This window comes from Anser cygnoides, chromosome 7 (genome assembly GCF_040182565.1).
Source record: "Anser cygnoides isolate HZ-2024a breed goose chromosome 7, Taihu_goose_T2T_genome, whole genome shotgun sequence".
NCBI lineage: Eukaryota > Metazoa > Chordata > Aves > Anseriformes > Anatidae > Anser > Anser cygnoides.
The window spans coordinates 28,775,550-28,801,847 of record NC_089879.1 but is presented as its reverse complement, the minus strand read 5'-3'; the positions used below and the strand labels follow the sequence as shown (position 1 = coordinate 28,801,847).

At 37.4% G+C, this 26,298-nt stretch overlaps 1 protein-coding gene across 21 annotated transcripts in view; it reads right to left on the bottom strand.

Annotated features, from left to right (window-relative positions):
- FAM13C (family with sequence similarity 13 member C) overlaps positions 1-26,298 on the bottom strand; it is a 132,130-nt gene that overhangs the window by 77,231 nt on the left and 28,601 nt on the right. For all 21 annotated transcript variants that reach the window (XR_010832799.1, XR_010832800.1, XM_048069367.2 and 18 more), the window contains one exon: positions 13,275-13,321. Coding sequence is in view for 19 of the 21 variants with exons in the window: in XM_048069367.2 (XP_047925324.1) it covers positions 13,275-13,321 (47 nt within the window). In the remaining 2 variants the exon portion in view is untranslated. The remainder of the gene's footprint in view (positions 1-13,274; positions 13,322-26,298) is intronic.

Sequence of the window (26,298 nt, the reverse complement as noted above, 5' to 3'; positions counted from 1 at the left end):
TGTAATGTTAACAGCACTAAAGAACATTTTACAATAAAATACGGCTTTAGTAAACAAGTATATAAGGCCTGACTGAAAGCTGAAATACTATTTTCAACTTAACATAAGAAGAAAAAGCTGGCAATACATTGAAGGTACAGATATATGTGTCTGAATACTGAAAATTACTGTAAGGAACAACAGTGTAACAAATGCCAGAACTGATCACCTTCAGAAATGTCATTTCTCAAATTCTGCAAAAATGACAATGTAACTGCTTCACCCATTGATGAAACCTTGCCAGCAGGAATGTCTGAAAGTCTATCTGCCAAAGTTTTTTGTCCTGCCTACCAAGATTTAACAATATCACAACAAAACACACAAAATAAGAAGCCCCAAACAGACACAGTTGGATAAACCTACCCTTATACTCTGTCACATAATGAAAGGGAGACTCTAGAAGGAGTTCAGAGATCTCCCACAGTCAAAATGAAAGTTTTAGTTGAATTTTGAATTACCTGGTTATTGAATAACATAAAAGCCATCTCCTCAAAAGAAATCAAAATTCAACATGAACATTATTCTTTGGAGCAGGGAGTGAGAAAGAGCCCTAAGTGGAAGTCAGCAGCCAACTTAGGTGCCTGTGCTAACTTGGTAGCGTGAGCAGGATGTGAGGGGTGTTCCAGTAGCATTCTAGATGATAGAAAAAGCAGAAGACACCAAATGTGATTTCAAATGTCTATCCTAAAACAGTGTAATTAAGTAAAAATGTCAGCCTTCTCATAAAAATTGATTTATATGGATGCTGATATGAGAACTGCATAGCTAGAAATATTTCTAGCATGAATATCTCAGTATGATGGGCAGGTAATAAAGGAGCAAATAGTCATTTTGCCAATTTCAAATTCAACTGGGAGAGATTCCTGCTGATAAAATAAACCACCTAGAAGTCATTAACAAGTCATAAAGTTTCTCCAAAAGAAACTTTGTTCCCATCTCAAGTGTTGTCAGGGTGCTGCTTTCAAATAGCAGCTTTGTGAACCAGAGTAAAAAGTATGTTACTAGCACATGTTTGGCTTGTCACTCAATTGATACAAAAATACTTGTAGCCTGTCACAAAAAGTCAATTCATACAAGACAGTACAAGAACAAAATGTACAGATTCATATCCTGGTTATTTTCAAGTATTCCTAGCATAATTTTCCTGGGAACATGCAACCAGTTCTCCAGTGGTCACTGCTACAACCATAACAGAGCACGTAGATACAGCCAAGTTAATTTTAAACCAGATAGCTCAACTACAGGCATTTCTTACTTAGCCAGAGAGAGCCCAGAGCTCAGCATGGGCTCCATTCTCTCAGTATTTAAGCTCCTAATTTGATTTTTATAATCTACATGGAGCTCTAAGCTAAACTGATGTTAGTTCAGCTAACCTGAATTAACGTACCCAGAACCGTTCTTCTGCATACATTATAAAGCAGTTTCAGCTACCAGACTGCAGTAGACAAGCAGACATATAGAAATCTTTCAAACAAAAATACCAAACCACAAAAGCAAATCAAACCACTGATGCATAAGTATATAATAAATGAAATACTTTACTGCTTTACAGGTGTATTTAAAAATGAACCTCTTTTTGGCATAGAACAGAGCAAATGCATTCAGAATGAAATGGACAGATGAAGTTATTTCAGAGACAGAGAATGAAGTGGGATGTTGATGTAACATTTGTAAGATTCTTGTATTTTCCTGGTGACCACTTCATAATATTTTCATTAGCCTGCCTCACACCTTTCAGCTCCACTGAAGGGAGACTAAACAAGCTGTCTGTCATATCAAAATACAAGGGCTAAGTGTGCCGCCTCCCATCCTGGAGCTCGGACACAGACGGTCTGTATGCTTGCTGCACCTCTGGCTCCTGCAGTCCTACCCTGACTGCACCACAGCTTTGGCAGGAGCAAGGTGTAAATTTACTCCCTACTTGGCTACCCAACGATATGTCAGCTTCATTGCAAAATGACACTATTTTCTCTATGGTTTCGTGACACCTGAGACTGTAGTCTTTATATGGATATTATCCAGGAGTCCACCCACACTGTACTTTCACCATCTGCTTTCCCAGCATAACTATATTACACTTTTACAAGTCTCATAAACTCTTGTATGGTCTTTCTTGGTGCTCAGATGGGACCAGGCTTAAAATATTCTCGAAAAAACCCACAACATTCTAGAAAATTTTCCAATTTTAATTGTGTACAGCTTGTTCAAAATCCTGTTACCATCCCTGATCTTCTGAACAAATCTCTTAAAACAAAACAAAAGAAAAGCAAGAAACCATGATACAAAACATTCCCACAGGATTCTACAGACTACAAAGGGATACAGTTGTTTGAACAGATGAGGATATGGAAGTGCTTTTTCATATAAAATTGTGGTTTTGAAAAAAACACTACATTTTCTGCACCACAGAATTAAGAAAACCTAAAATATACACAGTTAAGAACAGAACTGGGGAGAAGAAGTGGGTTCTAACTACTCTGCTGAAAACTTCTGTCAATTTGCTTCTCTTAAGAGCAGATGGTGAAGGAGTTGTTGATTTGGTATTTTGAAGGGGGGGCAATGAAAAAAAAAATGCATCAAGGATTTTACTGGAAAGACATTTTCCATGAGAAAACAGCTGCAGCATGCAGTTTTAATGAGATACTGTATCTGTGTCACCACATTATGTTTTTAAACTGCCAATGGTAAAGGATGAAAGCTGACAATTGTAAGAGCTCAGCTAAAACTTTTTCTTAGATTTTTTGTTTTGGTAAGGATACATAGTCATAAAACAGCAAAAATCCAACTACAGTCTGAATTTCAGTCAGCATATAGTCTTTCCTGTTAACAGTTTTGTACAGTCTCTAGAACAAGCAAGTGAAAAATGTAAGCAGCAGATTTCTCACAGCTTTCTCTGAAAGACAGCTAAGCTTTTTTCATGCTGAAACTAAAACCTAACAAGGTTGCACCATAATTTTTTTGTTTCATAGATATTTTTTACCTTGACAGCTCTAACATATTTGTTTATTTATTCTCACATTAAAAGAGTAAACGATCTAGACATCAGCCTTCTCGGAGTTACAAAAATATTTTTCAAAATCATCAAACACATCAAACGAATTAAATATCAAAATTGATTTAGAAACAACATTTCAGCAGTGTGATTGGAAGCTTGCTGGCTTTCGATGTAATAAGCCATATTTTCCTTTTATATTTGAAGTGTTCCACCTGCAGGCTATTAGATTTAGTTCGTTGCAGAGAAAGAGTCAAAAGAACTGATAAATAGAAAATACCAGCCTTTTTTGCCAGCCAACAGAAACATTGGAGGTGACATGCAAAGCTAGCCAATATGAAGTAGCTCAGCATGAATTTTCCATTAACTCAGGAATATGCTATTTATATGGAAAAGTACTGAACTTGAAATCTAGGATGAAAAATACTGCTGCTGACATATCCATTTCAACATACTACAATGAAACCATAGCAGGTTCAGAGAGTTTGTTTTCATGAAGGTTATAATGTGAAATGTAAGGTTATTTCTTCTGAATAACTCTAAACTCACTATATCCCCATTATTATTTGGAAAAATGTTGTATGTAACATATGTGATGTAAAAATGCCAAAGCTTTGGAAAGCCCTGAAGGGAAATGGAAAATTCTTTGGAAAACTAGGTGGCAAAGAAATGTCAGTTTCATTAAAAAAATAAATAAATGAATAAAAATCAGTATCCGAGAAAGTAATTCAGCAGTCACTGAAAAAAATGACAGCCTTAACTGTTAAACTGCAGATTGACCTACATATTCAAACACATACCTGGTCAAGCCCAAGGTAACAACAGCTTGTATACTGCCCACTGTATAGTATAGCAATTGTAACACAAATTTAGCAACCCCCTACTAAGTCAGTATATCATGCTTGGGAAAAAAAAGTAAAAAAGATGAAAGTAGTGTTCAAGATCATGGTGTTGTGCATAGTTTGATAAATAGATGCACGGTGCAGTTATCTTTCAAAGTGTAAGAACAAAATAGCCAATATGTGTGTTTGTATAAAGTCAAAACTCTGCCTCAGTTTGCAAGGGGACTTTATAAAGCCAACAGCATGCTCCCAGTTATTCTGCCTGGGCAGTGCCACTGCCTGTACGCAGTGGGACAAGCAGAGCCCTACAGACTCTAAAACACTGCTAGGGGTTAAACCAAACCCTAGCTCCAGTCATGCCCAGACATTAGAGAAAGTTTTTGAAATTCCAGAGCCATGTTCCTAAGCACTGTTGGCTTTTGGTGCTGACTGCCACGGTGCTACCCAACAGAGAACCCCAGCAGGCGCCTGGAGGCACCATCCACATGTCCTATGTCTTCGTTAGCCACAGATGGACTGCATGAGATTTTTCTGACTGCTCTATGAGAAAAGTACCTGCTGCCACTTCTGAGGCATGCAGTCCAAGCAGAAAAATGAAATACCCAGAGTTTCCATTCCTTCCATAAAACAGTACCAAGCACTGCACCAAGAACTAGGGAAAACATTTAATTCTGCTTTCTTTCCTCAGCAAAAGAGTTTTCCTTTAAAAGGCTCCTACAAACCAGGATGAGGCTTTCCTTTCCTAGTAGCAATGTGGCTTAAGAAAAGGCAAATAGTTACAAACATTTCCCTTCATGACAAAATCCAAGCAGTGCACAAAATTGCCCTTCAAAAACAAAACCAAATCTTTTTTCCAGTTGCCAGTAGCCTCATATTGAAAAAGCTATCTGAAGGTCTACGGCTTTGTAAATTTATCTAACAACAAACTCTAATCAGAATAATACATTATGACTCAGATGTTCAACAGTATCCAGTTACACAGTTACTAATGAATTTCTGACATTGGCCATAAACAAGAACAAATTCACAGTTACCCAGAACATCAGCTGTCAGCTGTAATACTCGCAAAACACTTATCCACTATCAGAGAGCTGGCTAGAATCTTTTTCATTCTACACTCAATGAAGTGTCACCAAAACACCCTGTATTATCAGGAAGGAACACTCTGCAGAGGGATATGGGTCTTCCTAAAAGTTTTTATCAAGAAATCTTCTTGGATTAAAAACTCTTGTGGAACATGGTAAGAGGATGACCCAGAGTGATCTGAAAATAAAACATTCTGCAGTGAAACGAAGGGTACAGAACAGTCCCTCATGAATAAGGCAACCTCTTGGAGAGCTAAGAATTAACCACAAGGCAGCGAAACTAAGTTTCTGTTTTGAGAAGAACAGTGAGACACATCAGAAGAAGACAGATATATTTTAAAATCTAATGCACAATCACAGAAACAGAGCTCAAATAACAGAAGGCAGAAGGGGAGAGGAAAAAGCATCATGACGTGAGGACCGCTGCCTGCTAGACCTGCTGCTGCAGGACGCTGACTGCAAGTGTCAGATGTGTGATATGCACAGCAGTACTTTTTTTTTTCTTTCTGTTTTTTCTTAACAGAAAAAAAAAAGGTTTAAGTGCATATCACAGCACAAGCCTTTTTCTGTTCCCCTCAATTGTGACATTTGCAAAGACATTTTAGAGCACAGATCATGCACTGTACACCACACCTATTGAAACAGGTCCCTTTTCTTCATGTTAGGAGTTTGGATTTTACCAATGTTTTCCCTTATTCCTTTAACGTAAAAGCCTGTGGCACATGACAAGGGGGTATTGGGACATTTACTTAATAAGTAAATTCTCTCAGCCTTCTCTGCAGAATAAGAACATTGCTTTCAAGTCCTTTAAGTGGTAAAAGAAAAAGGATGCCCCGATACTTCGAAAGAGTATCTACAGCATCATCCCCAGTGGTTACATTAAAACCCCCAGAAATGTTTTATCACAAGTGTTCAGAGGAATGTGTAGTGAAAACCAACAATAAATAATATTTTTGTTAGCAACCAAAATTTCACTACTACATAAAGAGCCAAAACTTACTTTAATTAATTCACTGAAGTTAACCGTAATTGAGTCTTCAGCTTAGAGGTAAACCAAAGCAAAACAGAGCATTTTAACCCCACATGCTGGAGATTCAGGGATGTTGAAATATTAGAACAAATTTATAATTATTACGAAATAAGGGAAAACCAGAGGCTTTGCATACTGCTAGTGGTTTATAAGTGCCTTCAAACTTGAGGTTCAGAATGCTTCATTAAACTTGACAATTAATTAGTGGGCCTGATGATCTCCTCTTTGGCAATCTGAAATGAGCAGGAACGCCTTTTCAGGCCACATCCATCCTCTCTGGAAACGTTTTGCAGGATGTTACAATAACTATCTAGCATTTCTGCTCTCTTGTGCTAAGAGGTTTTTTTTTTCACGTTTTCGTGCCATTACTCTCAGTTACTACATTATTCTGAAACAATTAAATAAAATTAAACAGCTGGATTGCCTGTGGTATCAAAGAAAGCTTCAAGGGATATCAGGGAAATTCTTTCCCAACCTGCCACAATTCTGTCCCAATAATAAGGCAAGATCTGATCCAGATTTACATCATGGGCCAGTAGTCATGGAAAATAACATTACCACTGTTTTTATGATAAATCATATCCTCTAATTTTCAAATTCTCTTGACAGTCCTGCTGTGCCATAAACAGCATTAATGTCACACTAGAAGAAAACCACACATCCTAAAGTGCCATTTCAGAGAAAGGTGTTCATAAAATTCATAATCTGCTATTTTCTAGGCTCAGCTCTTGTCAAAGGTATATCTGCAGAACAGTAACAAAGTCAACAGACAATAGAGGTCTTCAATATTTCTCAAAAGGAACAGATCCCAAAAAGCAAAACATATTTGACCATAAGAATAAAAACAAAAACCTAAAATATTCCACACTAACGATGTCATTTTATGAAAACATCTTTGCATACCACCTTTCCCATGAAGTTTGAGTACTAAAAAACCCACAAGATATTGAAGCTAGGGTAGGAAGCTAAGATAAATTCAATTAGTTACAGAGTTCTGCTTTTCATTTCAGCAGCAAATAAAATCAGCTCTGAGACGCTTTCTTTCATACCCTTCCTGTGTGAAGAAAGATTTACTCATTAACTGCCTCTAAAGCTAAGGAACTGCTCCAAAAGGAGAGCCCAGGACGAGGCTGGATTACCACAGCTGCTTACACTGGCAGGCAGAGGTGCAGTAAGAGCAAGGAGCGCAGCCTGCACTGCTCTGCTCCCCATGCCTCGGCGCTGCCCATTAACACCAGAACATCTCTGTCCAAGAGCTCACCCACAGACAGCATATATTTACTGTACGTGCAAAAAGACAAGGCTATTTATATGTTTTGCATATGATTGAATTACACTATCACTACAGCACACAACAGCAACATTCTTTATAAAGCACCGACACATTTTATGATAATTAGAAAGCCCAATTAGCTGGCAATTCTCAAAACACAGGCAGATTTTGTTTGATGCAGCAATAGTTGAAAAGAGAAAAATTTAGAAGAAAGAAAGTCTTCATAGTATTTGAAGTTACAGACAGAACATAAATCCGTAACTTAAAGTATAATTATCATATGTTTGAAATGTGTTCTTAACAAGGGCTCTGACTTGGGAACGTGTTTCTTGACTCAGTTCTCCAGCATTTTTCCTCTCATTGAAATAACTGCCATATAGTTTCTCTGGAGAAGAATTTTGTCTTGAATTATCAAGAGCTAAGAGCAAATGCAACTTTGGCTTAGCAAGTTATATGCCATCATAAAACATTTCAGAATAGAAATACAATCAGCTACACTACTTTAGGTAAGGCTTAAATGAGAGACAGTTACTAACTACCTCGAGTTAGGAAAAAGCCCTGTTACCAAATGGTTCCGTGTGGTTTATCACTGTCACTGTTAAAGCCCAAGGTGATCACATTCAGTTCCCAGTCAAGATGCGTCACCAGCTGGATCCAGAAATGCAGCCTTGTTATTCCAGAGTAGCAAAGAAAGGTGCCAGCATTGAGATGCTGCAATTTAATGAGAGACAGACTGTGAAATTTGGAAGTAAAGCAAACCCAATCTCAGACTTGGGACAAACTCTGGATTTTGTAGCTCAGTACTGTCCCTATTGCAAATCGGACAGCCTTCTCCTTTTACATACACTGCCCAAAGCTCTTAATTTAAATAAACTGTATTTTCATAAGAAATCAATAAGGAAACAGTTTGTGTAATTCCAGTTCTTCAGCTCCACCCACACAGTTGATATGACTCATGATCCTCAAAGTTGTTTCAGCTTTCAAGGATATTAGGACTTGCCTCACTCATTTTACTGTAGCAGTAGTTATACTGAGATACAGACACCTGCTTTACAGCTGCGTGAAAAATAAGCTACTTGACAGCAAGTAAGTTAAAACTTTGCTTTGGCATAAATTCTGGAAAACTTCTTCTTCCTCAGTCTGCCATGCTCCCCGAAGAAAGGGTGAAGAGTCAGCAAATTTTAATGACTGCTTTTAAGGGGAAATTAGGGAAATTTGAATAATTATACTTGCAGATTGAAATACAGTAACCTAAAGCTTCTGTAGAGATCTACTGTCAAACCCCCAAAGCTGAAAGGGAGCCCACTGAACTACAATTTATAATGACTGCCAACAGCACCTCCCAAGGATTTTGCACGTCAGTTGTCATTGGATTTAATTTTACTGGTGACTGGATGAAAACTATTCACTTTCATTTGGAAAATACTCAAAAATTTTTTCCTCCTCCCCTCCCAAAGTGAAAGTTAAAAATGAAATCTTAATGTTTGGCACAATACCTACTTACAAAGAGTTTCAGTTACATAATTTATGGCTTCATTCTCATCAAATCCACTTGAAATATTCCCTGCTGCATACACTATATCGATGTATAGGACTCAAGAGTGCACGCACACACATGGACAGATACAGCAGGACTGACCTGGTTCTGGAAAGCAGATCACATTAGCTACAAACATTCATGATGATCCTTCCACATCTATTAGAGAAGATGTACCTGCATCCGCTTAGTCTGGATCTTTCCCTAAGTACCTACATACAATGCTCAAAATCACTGGACTAGCCTTCTCTTGACGAGCCTGACTGTGTGAACCTTTGCTCATCAATTTTGCCATCCTTGATCTTCAATTTTAATTGCTGTTTCATTTGCATATTTTATGAAGAGCATGTTAGAAGAGTAAAGGAGGGAAGTGAAACACCAGCCTTATGATCCTCTCCTTCAAAACACACTTTCATCCATTTCAAACTTTTTTTTGTGGAGTTGCTAGTTCTATATCATTTTTGACAAAGCTATCTTGATAGGTGGGACTAAGTACATCAGTTTTACATTGCTAAAATTTTAAACTCTAAGCCTTCTGGCTACTTTGCACATCTTTTTCAAAAAGGTCATTGGAATTATATATACTGGGAGACATATAATGGGGCTAGGCAGAACAAAACATCAGTCTCCCATAGCAATAACAGACCCATGATAGTTGTTGTGCCTACTAGATTCAACAGTATTTAGCATCATGTACAGTCAGACTAGTGACACTACACTGGTTATAGTGTGGTGCTCTGGGGTGTTCCTGAAGCTATCCTTGAATTCACCACGCACAGTTGGTAAATCTAATTATATTTAACAATTAGCTTTTACATGAAAATAAATAACAACAAAAAAAGCCCAACAGAATGCATCTGCCAAAATCAATTATTCGCAAAAGAGAAATACCCCACAGTGTTTCTAGAATCCCATATATGCTAATGTCTGTCCCCAAGAAAGACACTTTATTTGCCCTTAATAACAAATGTACTTTAAAGGGACTAAAATTGCCTGGCTAAGCATACTGATAGGTGTCTGTCAAACATGTTTTTGTACATCAGATTCCTAAGCTGACAGGTTTGTATATGCATCAAGTTAAGCAACAGAAAATCAGTCAATAGCTATCTTGTGATAGCCTACTGAATTGCTTTAAAAGGGCATAATAGTAAACCAGCTAAATGAAAGACACCTCTGGTTACAGAAAATTAAAATAGCATCAAAGTAAAGTAAATGAAAGTCTGTAGCTTGTTAACCAAAAGTGAGAGTCATCCTCACTTTTCCATTATAAAAGGAATTTGATAAAAGTTAAATAATCAGGAAAAGTTTTCATTCTAGAATATGATACAAAAATGCAGTAACTGAAAAAGGGAACCGCTATCCTGTTTTATCTGAGAATGCCTGAATTGCCAAAGAAACTAGCTCCACCATATAGATGTATTAAACAACAACTACTGTATTTAATGTCAGTGATGTTAAGGCAGGTGTGAGGTATTTAGTCTCACTAAGTTCAGAGCTAGACATGAATTTTGGCAAGCTGAAGTAGATTTACTGTCCTTTCCCAGTCACTTACTCTTGATAACACTTTCCTCTACTGATGTATATACTGAGAAACTGGGCAGCACTTAATTGTGCTTAGACTTAACAGAAAGGTGATTTTTTGCTAACAGAATACCAGTACTTTGATTCTGAATCAGTAAGCTTTACAGTACATCCAGCAGGTTTCTTAATTACAGTACCTATTCCCATCACAGCATACTGAGGCTATGGCTCTCTCCTACATATTTACTTCATGAATCTTTGTGCAGTACAGATCTTTTGGGTAGCAGACTGGCAGATTTGTGACCTTCTGATGGTGGTGGATAATTTTTTAAAACCAACAATGTTGCCCAATACAGGTAGTGCCCCTACTTGCCAGAAGTCTAGTCACTTCATTGAGGTGCTCCATTCTCTGTTTAGACAAGAATCTGCCAAGCTAACTCAAATGACCTGTTATGGGTAGTCCATCCTATTTTACCAGAAACAAATTGCTATGCATTTTCACACCAGCAGAGCTGCAGTAACAAACAGTTGGGTTTACAGCTTTGTAAGTGGTACCCTTTACTGGCTTAAGGGTCTGTAAAGTGATTATTCAACTACATTCTCTTAATTTTGTTTGAACAAAAACAAAAAATTGAGGAAATTCATAACAGTAATTGGCCCACTTGCTGATACGTATTAAAAAAATAACAATGCACTGCTTCTGAGACAGGCATATTCAAAGTTGATTCTATGAAAAAAATTACTTGTTGCCGATCTTCACCAGATCTTGGCTGTAGAATAACGAACACCATTATTGCATACATTGTAGAATAATGAATACTGAGTTCAGTGAGACAGGTGAATCCAGCTGTCCCAAAGAAACACAAACTAGGTTTGAATTTGCTGCAGAAGTTTCATTTAGCAAAAAAAAAAAATCACGTCAAATGTATTCACTAAAATATTTTGGATGAGTTTTGTTATTTTTGTTTTTTTTTTTTTAAACCAAAATTTATGACACAAACTCCAGATAGAAAATTTGACTTTAAATTCCCCTCCTTCCCCAGACTTTAACTGAAATTCCAGAGAAGAAAGTCCTAATTCCAGTAGAGTTGAAGCTGAGCCTTTCCAGTCTCCTTACTATTATGTTCTGCTGTTTATAAAACACATACATACATGTATGTATTTAATAAACAGTGGAACATACATGTGTTACATTTATTATGTAAACAGTGAAACACACATATATATCTATACATACATATATATACAAATACACAAATATACACACTTATTCATTGTAAATACTGAAATTCGTCTGTTTTGTAAGGTGGATGAACATCCAAATCATCACTTACCAATGACTGTGTAAGACACAAAGGAGTTATACTCAGTGCAGTCAGAAAAAAACAATTGCCATTTGTTCCATTATGATCCAAAAACAGAGAAAAAATGTCCAGAATTGTTATTATCTACTGAACCCAACACTGAATCTCAGATTCAGATATGAGTTAGGTCTATATGCAAGTCTTCCACCAGGCCTAAACAATCAGCATGATTTAGAAGATACCCTCTCACAGAACAGGATTACTTCAAGCAGTGTTTGGCAATTTCTATAATGTTCAAGTCTCAACACCAGGAGGTACTACCTGCTGGCAAATAGAGATAGTAGCCTTTGAAATCTTCTCCCATGACTTTTGTCTCCCAAATGATATATTATAGTCTCTTATTGCTCTATGAGTATTTGATTAGCTTTTGGGAAATGCCAGCTTGTCTCTGCTTCAATAGCTTTGTCTAAAACCTTGAATTATCTTCCCTACTTCACTCAGAAAGCTATTTCCTAACTAATGCAGTTTATTAATGTTCTGCATTTCTGGCAAAGCAAGCAGAATTTTAAGTGGGATTAAGTAGCAGTGTCTGGTGTTCCAAAATATCTGGGAAATACTTAAAGTTGCTCTGAACTATAACAACTTTACCTCTGCTTTTTCACTGCAGAGCACAATTAACTTGGCATCCACTGCAGTGTTTCAGTGGAATCTCAGAACAAAACCCACAAAATCTGAAAGATGGGAACATGTACTATGATTTTCCAGCGATTGCTAGCTTAGTCCAAGTATAGCTATTGCAAAATGCAAAAAAGGGTGTGAAGGCATTACTATATTTTTAAGCCTTATAGGTAAAAAATATTCCCTTAAGAAATTTTTTGGCTAAGCTATGGTCCCGTGGTCAGACAGCCCCCAAGTCGTATGCTGGAGAAATGATGCAAGAAAATCTAGTCTTGGGGCATAACAAAATACTGCTTGCTTACATAAACTTAAGTCTAGTAAAAGCCAAATCCTTCTGACAAACACAGCAAAGGATTTCAGCTTTGTTTATGCATCAGTTTTCCTCTCTCCACCAAATTTAACCATCTGCATAAGGCATAGTCGTTGACCACCCCACTCTGCTCCAAAAGTAAGCTATCAAGATGCTGATTTCACTGCCAACATCCTCCCCTTCCCAGGAGTAAGTGAACACAGTTATTTATATATTTATTCTGAACATATCTCAGCCTCTTGATGCAATACCACACCAGTGAAAAGCCATGAAACACTTTGTGAAACCAGGCCGTTCATGCTTGCACTTTAGGAAATCCCAACATGTGACCCGTGATATAGGCTCACACAGAGATATACCCGTGTACAAGCAGAATACAAAATTAGAGAAATACCAAATAATTAAAGAAATAAAGTTAAAGCACCCAAGAATCTAGAATACACATCTGTTTGGTGTCAGCGAGTGACTTTAGCCTGCTAGGCTATCTGTCTGTAGTTCATATACATTACCATTAAGATTTGAGAATTTTCATTTGGGGGGGGGGGGGGGTTACTGCTCCAATAAACCAACTGTCATTACATTATAGATGTGTATTATATGGATTGGTAATGAGATATCAAAAGTTTCCATGGAGCCATTAAATAACAGGTGCTTTCATCCTACCTTAATAATGCAGATCTGTCTCTCTCCTCATCTTCTGTATTGTTCTTCTGCACCAAGAAAAGAAACAAAATGTACAAGACCGGGTTTCAGTTCAAGACAAGTTTGTCCGATGTTCTGTTGTGCTGTTCTTGTCAATTTTCATGAAAATTAATTATTTCATACACAATTCCAGTTTATTAAAGCATTTGTAATTTTCTTGTACTCAAGATTGCATGCTATCATTTTCCTATTTCTCAGCCCATGCAAGAGAGCTGGAAAAAAAAGACAATCCTAACAGAAACAGAGGAAAACCTGTTCTGTTTAAAGTATTAAAATAATACTTTAATGACCACTAAATTAGTGGCATCTTTCTGCATATAATAAAGCAATACATTAACTTAGTAGGAATAAACGAAAAGTGTACAAAAAATACCCAGACCATAAAACGTAACTGTATATAGCATCTCCTTAGAGAGGGGGGAAAAAAAGTCTGTTGATTGAGCAATAGTAGGCTTTTTTTTGTGTGTGTATGTGTGTTTGTTTGTTTTCCTGTTTTCAATTTTCAATGGTAATAAATCCAAACCAGTAGGGACACTTTATCTTAGATTCAAAAGAGTACTTTGTCCAAGCCCAAATTTTCTGACATTGCTGTAGCCTGCGTGCAGTCATCTCTGCTCCCAGAAGTCTTGGCTCTGCTGCTTTTCACACTAATCTAATGCATTACATATATTAAATCCCTTTTTGTTCAAGGAATCTGCAATTTTACACAATTTAAAAGCTATGATAACCCTATAATTGGTAAACAGTGTGGCAAACAGAAGATATAAATTTGAAACAGTAAGAATTGTTAGTTCAATAATGGGAAGCATCTATGGGAATACGGGAAACATCAATGTTGCCAAACTACAAAAATTCTCCCCAAACTACCTTGTACTTTTTACATTTAAGACAGAACTAGGGTTCAGCTGAAAAAAAAAAAATCTCAGCAGTACCATTTTCATTTATTTTAAGAGAAGAGAAAATAGAGTTTTCAATCAGATCTTGTGTTATCTGGACTCAACAGTTCATGATGTAGTAGGGAACTGGAAAAAAATATTTTTTACTTTGCTACACTTTTCACTTTTTATTCATCCCTTGTATTTTTTTCCTTCCACAGTGCAGGAATCAGGACACCACAAATATTCACCATTTTGCTGTGTACACATATAAGTGTTATCATAACTACCTCTGTCATGTAGTTATTCTGTAGTAATGAAATATCCATTATGTACTTAAACAGAGCTACCCAGGAAGAGCTTGTCACGCACAAAAAGTGCCAAGTAACCTTCTATTATGCCAAGTCTTTAAGCAACTTTATGATAATTACCATAAACATAGAAAACCTGTGATTTAAGCTCCAAGTGAGGAAAATGCTTATGCATGTATTTAACTTTAAGAACCTAAATATGCTAAGCACTTGCTAAGTAGGTTGGCAAGCACTGGACTGTTTTGTTAAATAAAGCAAGATCTAATTCTTTAACACACAAACACACACATACAGAGCTGTCAGTGCCTGCCAAGAGGAATTTCATGCATAGCACTAAACTACACAATTTCCATTTATTTATCTTACTAATAGTAATAATGCTCAGGTGAAAAGGAAGGTGATGAGCTCAACAACACTTACATAAAATGGTTTATTATGTGAGAATACCAGCTTGGAGACCCAAGCCTTCTCACTTTCATTCTTGGCTTGAAAAATATAATTTTACAAAAATAAAGCTTTTAAAGAAACAGATTAATACAAATACGTCTTGAAATGAAAGACAATTAAGTATTTACTGCCACAATCAGTTGTCTCCAACTTTAATCTCAAAATGTATTAATGAAACTTCTGGACAGAATATTAAAAATCAGTAGGGGCTGAGATTTTAGTTTTAGCCATATTTTCTATCTCTTTCCAAGGCCTGAATAGGTAAATTTAGTTTTTCTGAAATTAGAATAGAACTTCTATTCTAATTAGAAATTAGAATAGAATTTGATACAGCCTGAGTTTATCTCAGTTGATAATTTGATGGCATGTTATCATTTTTAATTAGTTGAAATGTTTGTAAAAACACACACTAAAATTTTAAAATGTTTATTCATTTAAAAGAAACAGTTGTTTTCAACTCTAAACACCCCACTCGGTGAAAACAGGTATCATCCACTGCAGTAGCAAATAATTGTGAATTCAGCATTCCTCTACACTGACGAGCAGGAAGATAACACACTAAACTCCTAAAAACATTATATAAAGAACATAGCTAAATGTGGCTATCACATTCTCCCTTCCTCCGGCCCCCCCCCCCCCCCCCCCCCCCCTTTTTTTTTGGTTGTTCTGTTTGATCTGTATTAAAACCTTTGTTTGGATATATGTTGCCTTCTTACTCTGTACTTGTTTCTCTGCACAAACTTTCAGACCTGCAATATGAAACACTGCAATGCCACTTTGTTGTAGTGCTCAAAAAGCCACACAGGGAGGAAGTGTTTGTCCTGTTCAGTTATCGTTCAAGCTGGCCTGGAAATCAGCTTACTACCTACCTCAAATTCCAACTGACACATCTCCTCACAGGGCACAATTATTTTGGCACACTGCAAGCAAGCTAGACAAATATTTTGAAGACAAAGGAGTTCAAACATTTCCCTTTTAGTCTCTTTTCAAAAGTTCTTGCTAATACCTCAACTATAAGCTTCAGAACTGATTTGTCTTATTGTACTTGTTAGCACAATGTAACTGACTTTTTGGGGGCAAGGAGCAGAAAGAGGATGCATTTCATTACTAATCTGATTTCTGTGAAGCAGAAACATGGGCCATCACAATAGTGTAGGGGCTGGTTTATTTTTGAACTGCGTATTGGGAAACTCTGATTTGGGAAGCCTCTAGCTAGGTGAAACATTAAGCCTGTTAGCAATAATCTAGTATCGGCTAGTTTAGGGGAGAGACATGGGAATGCTCTGGAAATAAATTTCATTGCATTAAAAAAAAAATCAAAAAAATCACACAGTACTTAGGAGTGGAAGTTACATACAGAAAAGAGGCTGGGATGGGAGTATGCTCCAAACCCACATATTTTGCAAGACCTAGCAAAGGCTGGCAATGTCCACCAATTTTTCCACCATCGAGAAACTCTTGAGCTACTTCTTGGAAAAAAAAAAATCCAAGAGAAGTTCTCTCTATTATCCTTCATAATGCCACAGTTAATTACCAAAATATCATGAGAGCCCATCAGTGCTCTCCACGCACGTAAGCAATGCTATCAAAATTCCTTCTTATAAGAAAATGCAGTTTTAACTTTCTGGGCATTTTAAACACCACCTTGATCATTTGACTTCAACTGCATGGCTGTATTTACATCTCCCTCCCCTATCCTAGTTCCTTAAGTTATCTTCTGGGTAAATCACATCACATCTCACATAGCTCGGGGAACCTGATACCTGTTTGTGAATGGAGTGCCAGACCAGCACTTTACAGAGAAAGTCGTCTCAGGAGACTAACAATCAACAGGGATGTTGACACTTCCCAGAAGAGCAGACCTGTTTGGTGGTGGACAGCAGGAACCAAAGGGAGCAATACAAAAGGCAGTTCCCAAGAAGCAAATACATTTTCAGTTACTCTTTTAACTTTCAACGGCATTAGAGAGTGAGACACTATTTCATTCTCTCTCTCTCTCTCTCTCTTTCTCTCTCTCACACACACACACACACACGCATGCGTGCTCTTGGAACACATAGTATTGTTCGGCAGATAAAAGAAAATGGGAAGTACATTTGCAGCTACTTGTTTCTATTTAAGTTAAATAACAGAGAGGGCAGAAGAGAGTTGGTCCCAGATGAAGGTATGTAGGGAAAAGCGCACTGCTATATTAAAGATGTGCTTTTAATTAACTTTTATCTGAATGATTATAATTAGGGATTTTACCACAGGTGTGCTTAGAATAAGGACCTTGTATTTCCTTGCGCAGTGCACACTCCCAGGAAATGGGCATTGGGACAATTTCTTTGTCTAACTACTTTCTCAATTATTTTTAAATGTATTGCTTTTTAATTGTTTTGTTACTGAGATTTTCTGCGTGCTTTTTTGGCCTTTTTCAGATTCCTACAGGCTTTTCCAGAACCTCAGAAATGTCTTTCAGGTGGCCAGGTGCAATACTGGGCACTTAACAAAATACAGGTTCTATTTCATTATGCTTGGATCCAGGAAAACCAGTTCATACAGAGAGTTATAAATTTATCTTTGGACTTGGGAATAAATGGCTCATTTTTGTCACTGGTGCTCCCCATATGGTCCTAATCTCCTTCAGCTTTGTTCTGCATTTATGAAGATTGATATCTCTTTTATTGCTGTATTTTTATGCAGGTCTTAGCAGATGATTTTGTTGCACATCAACTGTTGCAATGCATACTGAATATAAAACACTGAGTAGCTATCCTGATTTATTTGAAGACTAATTGTGCTGCTCAGTGCATTAACTAGTGATTCCTTGCTTTCCTGTTGACATTTCTACTGATAATGTAACAACGTATTGTGAACTGGCAATTAGAAAACATAGGCCAAGAGAAACAGGCTCCTGCTTCATCTGGGATGCAAAGATACATTGGGTCACATTTTTCCTGTGAGTTTTAAATTCATAGTTCAGCTTTTTATTAAAACAGAAAGACAGGGAGGGCTGAAGATAGGATTTCACAAAGGGAGAAGAATAATGCATGAAGCAGAAATATTTAACACAGAAAGTCCTGCCCTCTGTCACATTAGTTCTTGCCAGATCTGCAGCAGTATATAGAATGCAAGATTGTGTTCTGAAATTTTTCTTAGCTGTTATCTTATGGTCCATGGAATAACAAAAACCAAAAACCAACAACACAAGAATAAACAGGATTATTCATCTTTTTCTTATATTTCTGATGATATCTTTATGCTGAAATAATATTCTGCCAGATCCAGTCTCAGAGAAACCAAAAGGCCTCTGCAAGTAGTATCTCCTGAATCATGCAACAGTGTCAAATGGCACATACCTTGGTTTCAGCTTAACAGACAGAAGCTAACGTGCTATACCATGTTCACAGAGCTGTCAGTGTTCAGTCTAGCTAAGAAGACATTAGGGAAGAGAGCTTCCCTCTTTTCCTCCATCAGTGCGCACCAGGGCAGTACTAGACAGATGGGTGCATGGGGGTATAGGGTCACCTGCACATGACACAAGATTGGAGACACTGACCTTTTAGCCACAAGTTCTCATTTATTCCTCATGCAATGTAAGAGTGCAAGAAAATTTGTAAAGGACGTTGTAGAAGTTATGACAGCAAAAACCTAATGCCATCTAATGCCTCCACTACAGCTTTTGCCAACAATCCCCAAATGAGGTAGTCTGTGTATGACCATTTATGACAGTTCAGCTGCTCCTTTTGCAACGTTAACTGAAATTTAATAGCAACTGATGCTAGAAAGCCAGTTATTGCTGAGTAAGTCACCTCAGCCACCTTATGCCTCTTAGTTTTTTCTTCTTACTTTAAGGAAATTGACAAAGAATTGAGGAAAAAATATTCCCATTCTGCCAGCATTTGGAAATAAATAAGGAAAAGGGAGACTAAGTTCCCATTTGGTACTCCTCTTTTCTTTCATTAGACTAACACTCCCCCACCTCCAAATTAAGTATCTGGCTGTAATTAGACAAAAATTAAGCCTTCTTTGAAATCAACTTTGGGATTTCTGTGTGTCAGTTTTCAAAGACAAGCAGAAATACTCTGTGTCTATTTGTTTAAACTTCTGTCCAGAATAAGACCTTGTTACTGTTGGCTCTTACCAAGAAAGCCTAGAGCATAAAGCAGCTTTTGCCAAGAAACACTGAGATTCTTCCTTGTAGAGTAATTCCCAAGCTTCTGACTGTCCTGTTCCCACAGCGCTTCATTAGCTGAAGAACTGAAGAAAATGGATTCTGTTTACGTAAGAACAGATATTAATAGAGTTCATGCTCATTTCCGTGGCATGCCATGCAAGGACATACAAAATGACCAGTTTACTTGACACAAGTGAAACTCTTCTGCTAAGTGGCCACTGGGGTAAGTAGGGTTAAGACAGAAAATAGAAATTTCACTGGGGATTGATTCTGGGGACACAAGAGGGAGGATAAAGAGATGGAAATCACATTAAAAGTAATTTCTAAGTCTCTATTCCAAGAATTTTTAAAGTTCAGCCCTGTAGAGCCTACACTCTACACACACATTTTAGCTGCGTTACCTTCCATCTTGCTCTGTGTGTACTAGAGGATGGTTGTATTTAGGTCACCAAACCAAAAAAAATGATACAGAACCCAAGAGCAGACCTGCTAAATGGATTGTCCCTACCTGTCCTCTCCATTCTCTGTGCATCTCCTTATTTCAATGGGGATAGTTGCCTGAGACATGCATGCACCATTTCACCAGCTCCCCTGCTTATCCAAAATCCTTTTTATGGTCAAGTTTCGCACCACCCTTTCTACAGAAATCATAAGAAATGATGGCTTGTGAAAAAGGCTTTTGCAATACAATCTACAGTACAGTAAAACAACCTGGCACATCACAGACTTGTAATGAGGCTTTTCTCTTTACTAATACTGCTAACAACTATATTTAACCAATGTAAAGCCCTCCACACACACACACATCCGGCTGTTCAGCTCATAGGCAAGACCTTTATTCTGAATACCCACAAAAACACTGCAAGCAGTGCTTTATGTAAATGAGGTGCTGTCACTGACTGGAAAATAGCTCGAGCAGACAGACGACTTGGAGACGTGGCAACTATCTGGCTTCTCAAGAACGACAGGAGCCAACAAATAATGCTTATTTTATACTCAAATCCCAATGAACTCCATCCCAAAGTAGGTGTTTTTAGAAGGTTTGAGGAAGGTCTCTATCACACACAGCTTTTCAGAATATACATTGACATACTGTAGGGCAATCCAGCAAACATACCTTGAGCCAGAGCTGGCAGGGAAATGCAGCTCTCTCTAACATGCAAACTCTCAGAGCTGCTAAAAAGGAAAGATGACATTTTGTGGAAGAGATTTAAGTTCCATGACAGGAAGTGCACTGTGTCACAGCAAGAGGTGCAAAATAGGTAACTAATGAAAAAGGACACGAGGGAAAAAAGAAAAAGAGAGTGAAAATGGAGCACTGCAAAACTGTCTACACTCTTTCAGGTCAATTCTGACAATACTATCACAATTTCTTCCTTTCCTAATCGATTTTCTTTGTTGTAAGAGTCAAAAAGAGTTTTCCACACAAGTTTTCCACACAAATTCACAGAGAAACTCTAGCAGTAAGGCTGAGACCAGAAAGGCTACCTTGGTTTACTCTCCTTAATTACATGACTTTTTTAATAAAGGCCCATCAATAAACACAGCACGTATTCAAAATTAAAAAAAAAATAGAGAAGGAAAAAAAGTGAACCACATGAAAAATACTACACACATTTTAAAGGGTATTTGAAAAGCTTAAATGTTACAACAGGTATATTTAAGCTGTCTTCAGATGTTCATTATTTAAAAGCATAACTTAATGTGCACAAACATTTTGCAGTGAAGGCTGGTAAAATTTCACTTTGCCCTGCTCCCAGCCTCAGTCTGACTTTGTCCATTCACCAGTTTGTGGGCTGCCTCTAATGCTTCTAATGAGAACAGGATAGAAATAAATCTCTGGGCCAGCATTAACACAAGTATGGAAACATCCCATAAGAGCAACAGTGCACAGAGTGTGTCCTATTCGCTGTCTTATCCCCTAAGCACAAGCAATGCAGAGCTGAGACAGAGAGCTTAACACAGAAATGGAAATACATGACTTTCTCTCTTCCTCCTGTTGTAATACATTTCTCCCCTCTTTTTGCGCATCAGAACAGTGGGGACTGCTTTTTTTATCATGAAGTTCTGAACTTACATCCATTTCTTATGGTAATTGCTGTTAACTAGCTACAATCTAGTCCATCCCCACTGAATGTAGAACAGCATCAGTAAGAACAGTGTGTTTTCACGGCCATCATCAATATGCTGAGAACCGAGTGGGGAAACAGACCTCTGAGATTTGGTTGCACTAGCTAAATGAGAGATGTTCTCTAGTTTTGATGAGAAATTCCATCAAGGACATAATAAATAATTCCAAGTAAAGTCTTATTGAACCTTGCGCACAGCCATACTCAGTTTCAACTTTGATAAACTGACATTTCTGACCTAAAAAGAGGCCTTGCTGAAAAGCCACCTATCTTTGACGCACACCAATCACATAAAAACCACACAGTAAGAGCACTGACCCAGCACAAGCTTACCAGATAGCAGCTATGCACTTCCATGTCTGTTTCACAAATGCAGAGGTGAAGAAGTCTCAGAAAGACTTCAGTGAAGCTAAGAGAGTTCATAAATAATCTGACTCCTCTAAGGAAAAAAAATCCTTAAGACTAATGACTCTTTCAGATACTTGAATGGCGCTGAAGACTGGAAAACATCAAATATAGTGGCAGTGAACAGAGAGAATCCATCCCTGTGGTATCACTACATGTTAGAGAGGAGCGTAAGCAGCTGGTAAAGGAAAAATTGAAAAAGGATACGGAAACATAGTATTAAAAAAATGCATACATCATATTGAACCATTAATTCAACTCCTGCAATGTGCTTGTGTCTGCCAGTGCTGCAGTTAATAGAGAGTCTATGAGACTCAGAATGCAATTAAGTCTTGGCGGAAGCACAGTTGGAGGCTGTGGCAGTTTCTATAGCAACGTGAAAGGCTCAAGACTAGTAACAGGAGATTAACTTAAAGGCAAGATAAGTACATAAATACAGCTCTCATTTACCATTTTCTCTGCTTCCAAATGGGCAACGTATTTTCCATTTAAACAATATAGAAATGCAGTCAGATGTCCTACTTGTTATTAACTAGGGTAAAAATAACCTTTACAAACATCCTCTTAAAAATTTCTGACAACTTCACAGTCAGGGGATCCATCCAAACTTCCCTAATTAATTCAATCAAAATTGAAAGCACTGAACTTGAATGCTGCCAGAAGATTTAGAATGAGGCTTCAAGATATGGAACAAGACAGCGCGAATAAGAGTTTGCTGATGTCAATGCACGGTACGCTTATGAACAAATCCTCTTGACGCATTTTTATGGATTATGCTTCAGATCGGGTTTTAAGTCTCCAGAAGGGAACGATAGAGTTTCTGTAAGCACCACAGATCTTTCCTTTTTTTTTTTTTTTTTTTAATTCTTTTTTAATACTCTGGTTTCAGTAAGAAAGGCAATACTGAAAAAACGTTATCCAATATTTGTCCTGGCTCTTAAGAGCCTTTAGTCAAAGGTTCAGCTGAGAATGCAGTCACCCTTTTGAACTACTATCCATGCTACATACAAAAAAAAGCATGTGAAAGAGATTCCCTGACTACTTCCCTGCTGCAGCCCGTTGCTCTGATTTTTTTTCATAATTTAAAAGCAAATTAAAAACGCTTAAGATATTCAGGAACACACATCCATGAAACACAAATATATTCTTGCCCTGCCTTCTGTACCCTTTTCAATTGTGTAATGTAGAGCTAGCTCAGGCACCTTTGCACAGCATTGGGTTGTCCTTCACAGAATCTGTTAGCATCAGACTAATGAAAGAAAAATAGCACTGCTCCCCCAGTGAAATTATTAAGTACATAGTTAATTCACAATGTTTTCCAAGGATTACTGTGGAATATCTGTCTCAGATTACACAAATCTCATGGGCTGACCCAAAGAGTCAAAATCAGTCTTCGTACGGAATATATTACACAAACAGAATTTATTATACAAACAACTATCTGCCCAAAATTAACAGTCAACTTTCAATCAACTGGTGAAATGGGGAGAACAATACTTTCATTTGGGAAAACTCCAGATGTGCTACTACTTCTGGACTCACAGCCTGAGCTAACACAGCATCCCACATCTGATCCCCTACGCTTTTATTCAGAGCAACAGAGACAACCCAAATTACCTTTGGCATAAAGCAAATGGAGTTAATGGATCAGGAAACAAAATATTCAGAATTAGATAAAAGCTGTATCAACCTTTTCCTTCTTCCTTCTATGAAAAAAAAATGGAATGAAAATATTTTCCCTGCATAGATCTGCATTACTTAACTACATCTCTACCCATTACTGTTTACCTGAGGGTTTGTCATGTGTGCCACTAGACAGTTCTTCCTGGGACTCAGCCTGGATCCTTAGAACCTATTTCTTCAAAATGTTTTTTCAAATAAACTCTTAAGTGCCAGGAAAAATATTGGATAAAGGTTCTTCAATATTGTCTTTCTTCATCCCCCAAAATGCTCTTACCTCTAGTTCTAGCAGCTTTTACTAGACAGATTTCCCCTTTGAATACCCAACAACTATGCCTCCAAATTCTCATGTTTTTGCTTACATGGTAGCGCTTTTTTGGTTGAAATTTGATGAATTCTTGCCTATTTGAGGGAAAAAATGCAGATACCCTGTGAAAATTTCAAGAAGCCACCGTTATGCAATTCAGAATGTTTATTCCACTTCACCTGATATTCCAAGCTTCCCGTGATAATATCCAAGCACCACCTAGAGTAACGAGACTGGCATAGCATTACTCACAGTGAAACGTGTTCTCTTCTGCTACGGTGGGAGGTCACCTGCCACATGTGCAGAGCATAAGAAACCAGTAAGATGGGATTTTCTGTCAAGAGAATAATACCTTCTCCTTTACTTTACCATAAGTAAAACATTTCTTCTTGCAAAATGCCTTGAAAGCACTGTGTTCAGAAATAGTACTCTCTTCTCCACAAAATCATTCCCGAGTCAAAATTAGCTTTATCAGGGATCTCTGCCACATCAACTACACAACTCAGAGTAGACATGATACAGGAATAATCTTTTCATTGGCACAGCTAGGTGCTGATCCATTGAAGGCTTCTAACAGTTGGACTAAGGCCTTCAATCTCTACCCAAAGCAACTAACAGCCAGTGAAGAGCGTGAAATATACTAGAGTTTTCTCCAATATTTTCCCTTCTCAGAAAAAAATCCTCTGCAACAAGAGCTGTACTACCAGGCTGAGATGCATTAAGGTATGAAAGAAACTTTGCCACTCCTTTCTATTGCACCTCCATCAGTGCAATACCTGATTTCTAGATAGGCGACTTTTTGCTTTAGTATCATATTAGACAAAGGGGCAAAAGTTTAGCAGATGTGAAGTGGCTCAGTGATGAAAATTTCCTCCCTATTTGTTTTAATTTAGCAAGGAACAAGAAAGAAAAATAAAGAGTCTCTCTAAAGCCAACTGTTTGTTCTACTCTGTAATAGCAAGAGTTTCAGAGTATAAAATCATACTTTCGCACTTTCAAGAAAACTCTTGGTAGAGAATGGGAAAAAAATGTATATCTAAAGACCACATAGCAGCTTCCAGAATTAATATTTTGCTGAGTAGAAGAACTACAGAAGGGTAAGATGAGAACACCACTTTCAACTTCACAGAAATGATGTATGAGTTGATACTGAAGAATTAATTTATTCTTCTATTTTCCACTACTGATATTTCTTCCCTTTCGATTAAATAAAAAGCCACAACTAAAGACCATACAGGGACAGCAGCAGACCTTCAACTCCAAAGTTAACTTTAAAAAAGAGAAATCCCATACTAAATAAAGATTTCAAAGGGAACGTTACATAATGTAGAATCTGTTAAGTGGGAAGAAGTTGTACTAAAGAGAACCGTCACTCCCCTCAGTATTCTTAAGAGCTGACCTGTCCTTTAACTGAAGTTACCATATAGCACTTTGAAGAGTTTCTTTTCCTTTTGCAGAGTGTCTGTGGCAGTGCCAAGCTTCTCAAGAGAGACAGCCTAATAACAATATATAAAAAAAAATGTCTTCCTCTGCAAATAAAGGTTTTGATATTTTCTTCTTTGATTTTGACCCAATCTGAACTTCTCTCTTTCTTTAAAGTAAGTAGCCTTCACTGAAGGAAAACACAGCATCTAAATTTAGAAGTATGTATCTCAGGTATCAGCAAAGGGCTTCAAAACAGAACTTGGAGCAAAACTTTTCAAAGCTGTTGGTTTTTCGTGTTTTTTTTTTTTTTTTTTTTAAATCATGGCTTAGGAGATCCCTAAGCACACTGCAGAAACAGTATATCTCTGAGTTTTTAGGAAAACAGGAAGGAGGTGAATTCGGTTTTATGATTTAAACTTTAGAAACAGACTTCATAAAGAATGACAATCACATGAACCTGCATTTACTGTATATATTAGAAACAGAGATGTTTGTAAGAATTGACGTTTACATGGATCTGAATTTAGGTTTCACCTGCTTATGCTCTTTCTGGTTAGAAAGCATAGTGACTTTGCTACCATTAAGAACACAGGGTATAAGGAACACTACAGAAGAAGTCAACACACTGCTGCTGCTGCTAGTAACTTACACTCCAGGCAGATCCAGAAGGAAATTTTCTTTTAGCTGACAAATCTGCCTGCAATTCCAAAGTTTCTAGAAGCATCTTTATTCTACAACTTGCAGGAAGACTTTTTTTTTTTTTTTGTAACATCCAAATTACTAAGGGCAACTGAGAAGAAAGGCGTGCAGAGCTCACTGATTATCTAGAACACACCAGGTTGGTGTTCTGTCAGCAGCAGTTTTCACAAGTCGCTTTAAGCTTCTTATATGAACTGTGCTTAGTGTTAATTAAGTAGATACAGCTTGTCTGAACTGCCCTATAGCGCATTTAATATTTATCTATTTATCAGTTTCATCTCCCTTTTCCTCCACCTCAACCAGCATTTTGTTTAAGCATGGAAAGAGTTATGGAACATAAATGGTTAGTAAAATAGCTAGGAAATTGCTTAGAAGAAACTTTAAGGACATGAAGGGAAGAGTTGGAAGAAAACATAAAGCGGCACATCAGATATTTAGTCAAGGAAATATTCTGTTCACACATCATTCCTTGCAATTAAGTGGTAGATTGCTTGCTATACTTTCCTAGTGAAAATATGAAAAAGACAAATATATTTTTAGAAGTACTG